Here is a 6,324-nt window from a genome sequence, read left to right as displayed (position 1 = left end):
CAGCCAGCTAACCTCCACGCGAGCAGCAGCAATACAACCGTCTGTCTGAGACCCAGATGTGCAGTGTGATGCTGTGAGGATGTCAAAAATTTCAGCCTGAACACACACACACACACACACACACACACACACACACAGCACACACACACACACACACACACACACACACACACACACACACACACAGCACTAGCAGGTCGCGTTTCCAGGAGAGTTTTTCCCAAAATAAAAGCGATACCTCTGAAACTTGTGAGGAATGGAGGTACAAAACACTGCGTATTGACTGGTTTAGTAAACTGGTCACGTGACCCCGTAGGTCAGCGTCCGCTGACGGATAAATGCCAGTTGCATGACCTCCTGACAGCGTCAAAACCTTTTAGAAATATTTCAGAGGTTCTCCCAAGTTGAGCGGTCCCAGAAACACAGTTTCCAGGTACTCTGGAGAAAACTGCAGCCTAAAGACGTGACGTCATCAGCCAGCTGGGACTGCGTTTGCGTTAATAAAAGAAAGAAAAAAAAATCAGTGAGTTGTCAGTCGGGCGAAACAACAACCACTGCACTGCTGGCACTCTAAGCTGTGAGAAGAGAAATCTGTTCAGCTCAGAAATGCTAACGTTAGCCAGTGAATGAACGAGTCTTTAGCCTCAGGCTGCTCAAGTGGAGCGAATTGTTTCAGGAAGTTTTGCCTTTAGCGTTAGCTGTTAGCTCACAATGGGAACCAGTGGAGGTTCTCATCACCAGCGAGCTTGATACACAGTGTGTGCGTGTGTGTGTGTGTGTGTGTGTGGTCTCGGGGAAAACAGGGCAGCAGCGGTTTGACTCAACACAACTGTTTACTTTAGACAGATTAGAAACTAATCTGCTCAGATTACAGACGCCGTGACATCAATGAGTGATCAATACATTGATCGGACAGCGACAAAAAAAACCGTCGTCAGCATGGACACACACACACACACACACACACAACACACACACACACACACACACACACACACACACACACACACACACACACACACACACAGCGCCGAAAGAATCAGAGCGGCAGCGACTCTTTTCAAGTCCAATAAAGTGATTTGCGAGTCAGTGAGTCACTCGGGAGTCGTTCGCTCCCTCGCTCCCTGGCGGGAGGACCGCGAGCCGCTGTGGGAACGAGCGGCTGCGGCTGCGGCTCCGAACCGACGCCGGATTGAAAACAGATGTTGGCGGCTCCGAACCGAGCGAACGACGCTTCATTTCAACGGCTCATCAACTCTCGAGGAGTCGAACGAGTCTCAGAGTGACTGACTGACTCACTGCCGAGCGGCGGCGAACAAAGAGCTGAAAGCCTGTTCACCGCTCAGCTCTGTTCGGCTCGGCTCGGCTCGGCTCTGCCTCCCGCCCTCCGCCGGCCGGTCAGGCGGGCCTCGGTTCGACTTGCCCCGGTGTGAGAGAGTGTGAGCCGGTCACCTTGCTGTGGGTGCAGCCCATCCCTCCTCCGTCCTCCGGCCGCTGACTTCCAGCAGCAGCAGCAGCAGCGCCTCCTTCTCCACCTCCTCCTCTCCACTTCTTCTTCTTCTTCTACTGTTGTCAACTTCCAAACTTTCCGAGCAGACCCCTGAACGCGTCGCTCGGCCCCCGCCAGCAGGGGGCGGGTGTGGTGCTGCCTTCAGGGACACGCTGAGTGCCTCGGATCTCGGGCTTCTCAGCGTTAAAGTACAGAAAGCGACTTAGAGCGGCCCACAAGCGGCGCAAACTTCCTCTTCTGTCCGCACGGTGACTCGGGAAAAGTTGAGATACAACAGCCGGCTGGTTGTAGAGTTTGAGAACACACAGGGAGTGACAGTTTGAGAAAAGTTGACGAAGGAAAACAGACAAACATCACTGCGGGCCTCTGTTAGCATGAGCGAGCTAGCAGCGGTTCAAGCTGTGCAGCTTCAGGCTGGAGGAGATTCCTTCAGCATCAGCTCACTCTGACAAACACACACCCGCGCAGATGACGTCACACTGTGTGTGTGTGTGTGTGTGTGTGTGTGTGTGTGTGTGTGTGATAGAGAGAGACAGGGTCACAGAGAGAGAGAGAGAGCGCGCGCACAATGTAAATATTTAACCGACTTCCTGTCGGCAGGTTCCACTCGTTCAACAGTTGAGCGGTGTGTGTGATTGTGAACGTCCATAGGTCTGTGTGTGTGTGTGTTTGTGTGTCTGATCCTATTACTCCTCACGCAGACATGACGTCAGCCAGTCGGCGACGAGCATCTTAACTGGATCAGCCAGGTGCGCACCGGAAACAGGAAGTGGGTGCACAACAGCTGGAGGCGCAGCAGAGGATGGAAGGGTGGTTGCAAATTGAAAGTTATGAATTTTTTCTTACGGTCATACTTTTTAAATTAATTTCTTTCTTGTCATCAGTAATAATAATAATAATAATAAAGTAATAATAATAATAATAATAATAATAAAGTAATAATAATAATGATAATAATAATAATAAAGTAATAATAATAATGATAATAATAATAAGTCACCCGTTTCGACCTGTTGTGAGACTTCATGTGCAGTTTCACACACACACACACACACACACACACACACAAACAGTGTGCGGTGAGCTCTGTGTGGTTGTGACGTCATTGCAGCTGCTGTTGGTGGAAAATTATTCTGAAAACAACAACTGCTGCCGCTCGGAGGCTAAAAATACACACACACACACACACACACACACACACACAGACTTGATGTGTGTGTGTTTGCTGTCAGCATTCAGTACATTGCTGAATGTGTGTGAGCGCAGCGCTGTGACAGAACCTGCGACGGCTTTCGAGCCTCCCAACCAGGCGGAATTTCACAATAAAATACCATACAATGCTTTATTATTAAACTGCAGTAGCATTAGTGCTACACTGACCCCAACCTTTGACCCTGAGCTGCTCCCAGTGACCTTGCAGTGGGAAGGCCACTGCAGTGTCTGTGTTCATTCACTTCAGTCTCTTCTGTCCTGGCTGTTGGTCACGTGGTGACCCTGCTGGGTCCTGAACCTCAGATTGGGAACCGTGTCACATGACCACAACAACTGAAGCCACGTGACAAATTATTTTTCATTAGTCACAAAAGAAATCTGACGAGATGAGACAAACCCAGAAGCAGCAACAGCAACAGCAGCAGCAGCTGCACCCTCTGCTGCCACCTGGTGGCCGCTGCTGTGTCCTACAACACTGCTCGAAACTGACGTCATCGGCAGCTCAGCGAGAGAGAGAGAGAGAGAGAGAGAGAGAGAGAGAGCGAGAGATGCTTTCACTCACAGCTGTTTTTTTTATTTTTCTTTATTGATTTTTCAGAAGGAAGCGACAGATTTTGACAGGGTGAAGCCGACAGCGTCGCTCCTCCTCCTCCTCCTCAACACTAGAGGGCGGCGCTGATCTGGCGCACCACGTCCACGCCGAGGTGGAGGCGGCAAAAGGCCAGCAAGACGCCCAGCGACGAGCAGCCAATCAGAAGCCAAAGGACCTGGGCGCTCAGGTAGAGCGGCGCCAAGCTGCAGAGGGGAGGCGAGGACAGCTGATCACCACCTTCATCATCATCATCATCATCATCGATGAACAATTCCATCAGATTTCCTTCCTTCCTTCCTGTTGCTACTCACCGCTGCTGCACCGACTGGGAATATCCATGGAAGTAGCGCAGCCGCGCTGCCAAGTAGAGCAGCCCACACACTGCAGACACACCTGGGAGAGGGGTGGGGGGGGGGGGGGGGGAGAGGGAGAGGGGGGGGGGAGACAGGGGAGGAGGGGAGAGAGAGAGAGGGGAGTAGGGGAGGGAGAGAGAGAGGGAGAGGGGAGGGGGAGAGAGACAGGGGAGGAGGGGAGGGAGAGAGAGAGGGGGGAGAGGGAGAGAGAGGCTGTCAGTCACACAGCCCCTGCAGGCCATGACTTCCTCTCACCCCCCCCCCCTCTCTCTCTCTCACCCTGGTGGAAGAAGACTCCAGAGGTCCACAGGAGGATGATGAAGAGCGGGAAATACTCGGAGCAGTTGGCCCTGAATAGAGAGAGAGAGAGAGAGAGAGAGAGAGAGAGAGAGAGAGAGAACTACATTCCCCAGCATGCAACTCGGACGTTTCACTTCCAGCCATCCTCTGATCTTTTCCTCAGTGCTCATTAGTTTGTCATGTTCCACTCCCGACTGAGTACTGACTCACTGAGTCACCACCGAGTCAGCGGCTCACTCACTGGGCTCTGAACACTCGTTCGAACTCTGGCGGGCCTGCGGTGGTGGGTGGAGCCACAGAGAACTTCCGCCTGGCCTGGATCACCTGCAGCGAGAAGTAGGCTGCCACACACACACACACACACACACACACACACACACACACCCCAGCAGATTGTCTCTCAGAATCAACGAGCGGCCGTCCCTCCAAAGTCCCCGCCCCCTCCACAGTAAGGTGGGCTGTGATTGGCCGAGGCTCACCTTGCTCCAGGACCCCCAGCACGGTGACGGCGGCCAGCGCGAGCATCGTCTCCACCTGCTGCTGCATGACTGCCGTGCCGAGCAGCAGCAGCAGCCAGGTAATGAGGTGAGGGAGGGAGAGGGCGGAGCCTCCACACAGTCACCTGACTGCCGCCGCCCAATCAAATCCAAACGTTGCGGTTTGGTTTATTGAACCCCGAACTGGACGAGGGAAGTTCTCTGCTGGTTCCTGAAGACCCTCTGATGGATTGTGAAGGTTCCCTGGGAAACTCTGCTGGTCCTGAGACACGGGCAGAGCTCCTGGCTCCTGGCTCCGCCTACCCGCCCCACATCCAATCAGACGGCTGCAGTGTGTCAACAGGAAGTGTGCGAGACAACGAGGCAGCGCTGGGATTTCCTGCCAAGCCGCTTCCACCCATCCCTCTGAAGACAGCCATCTCCCCCCCCCTCTCTCTGGCTCTCCCCCCCCACCCAATCAAATCCAAATGTTGTGGTTTGGTTTATTGAACCCCGAACAAAGGTATTTACTTCCTATGTATCTTTGCATCTCTCCCTCTCCCCCCCCCCCCCCCGCCCCCACAGGAACAGACACACACACACTGGCAGTGTTTCTAAAGAACTATATTTACATAATACTCTTGTTTTACAGAGAACCATATCAAAAGTATAAAATACTTACAAAAATTCAGCTGCTGCAATATATAAAAATAACTTCTATCTTCTCCACGTCAATAGGAAAGGCATACAGTACATACATACCAAAAATATATTTAGAGACATTTACAGTGAAGCCCCCAGCAGGAGGCGCTGCACTACACACACACACACACACACACACACACACACACACACACACACACACACACACACACACACACACACACCAGAGCAACAGGCTGAATACAGTAGATAGGGGGCGCTGTAACAGCTCGGCCTGACCAACTGCAGCAGCCGTCGGTCACACGGCCGTCACGTGACCCGATCATGTGACATCAGGGGGACAGGAAGTACTTCATCATCATCATCAGACAGCCAGCAGTGATCAATGAGTCTGATCACCTTCATCACAGACAGACACAAAGACAAGGAATCATGGGAAACTACCCTCATCACACTGGAACTGTGTGTAGTTGTGTGTTTTTGCCCACAGTTGTTGTGATAATCACACACACACACACACACACACACACACACACACACACACACACACACACACACACACACACACACACACACACACCTCTATGGGCGTGCGTGTGTGTCGCAGAGCTCCAGACTGCCCCCTGGTGGTGATGGTGGTCGCATTTTGCCCTGGGTCCCTCCTGATCCATTTGCAGAGCAGAAGTTTGGGAATTTAATCCAATGTAGTTTCTCCAATTCATGCTAATGCAGTATTGTATTACCAGTATTGCAGTGTCAGTGTACTGACAGTTCAACAGTATCACTATACTACCAGTAGTACAGCGATACTAATGACTGGAGGTGTCAGTATGTGTTTTTCGAGGTGACTCTAGGTGGCGCCACTGAGCTCCTGCAGTCTGGAGCCCCACAGTTCAGAATGTTGTTGTTTGATGCAGAAAAAAATAAAATAAAGCAACCACAGCTCTCTCTCTCTCTCTCTCTCTCTCTCTCTCTCTCTCTCTCTCTCTCTCTCTCTCTCTCTCTCTCTCTCTCTCTCTCTCTCTCTCTCTCTCTCTCTCTCTCTCTCTCTCTCTCTCTCTCTCTCTGTCTGTGACCACAAGGCTGCCCGAGGGGATGACATCACTTCCTGTTTGTGAAGGCCTGGCTTTGTTTGCTCTATTCAAATCATTGCAGCCTCATGATTTCCCTGCAGGACGGAGAGAATGAATTTAGAGCAGAAAAGAAGAAGTAGACAAC

The 6,324-nt window shown here is 51.8% G+C and overlaps 1 protein-coding gene and 1 long non-coding RNA gene across 2 annotated transcripts; both read right to left on the bottom strand.

The window, feature by feature from the left end:
* Positions 1 to 3,331: 3,331 nt before the first annotated feature.
* Positions 3,332 to 4,875, bottom strand: ltc4s (leukotriene C4 synthase). The gene is made up of 5 exons (XM_076016428.1): positions 4,447 to 4,875; positions 4,209 to 4,308; positions 3,947 to 4,017; positions 3,626 to 3,707; positions 3,332 to 3,517 (listed from the first exon to the last, which is right to left on the bottom strand). Exons 1-5 carry the CDS (start codon positions 4,511 to 4,513, stop codon positions 3,385 to 3,387), a joined length of 453 nt encoding a protein of 150 aa, XP_075872543.1. The 5' UTR covers positions 4,514 to 4,875; the 3' UTR covers positions 3,332 to 3,384.
* A 176-nt stretch (positions 4,876 to 5,051) lies between these two features.
* On the bottom strand, positions 5,052 to 6,324 carry LOC142881995 (uncharacterized). Its single transcript, XR_012925725.1, has 2 exons — positions 6,186 to 6,324; positions 5,052 to 6,103 (listed from the first exon to the last, which is right to left on the bottom strand). It is a non-coding gene; the product is annotated as an uncharacterized LOC142881995 (long non-coding RNA).

Source organism: Nelusetta ayraudi, unplaced genomic scaffold (genome assembly GCF_046127955.1).
Source record: "Nelusetta ayraudi isolate G7.1 ecotype Tasmania unplaced genomic scaffold, CSIRO-AGI_Nayr_v1 ptg000227l, whole genome shotgun sequence".
In the NCBI taxonomy this organism is placed as follows: Eukaryota; Metazoa; Chordata; class Actinopteri; order Tetraodontiformes; family Monacanthidae; genus Nelusetta; species Nelusetta ayraudi.
Note: the sequence above shows the minus strand (reverse complement) of the source record. Positions and strands in the feature narration are given on the sequence as shown.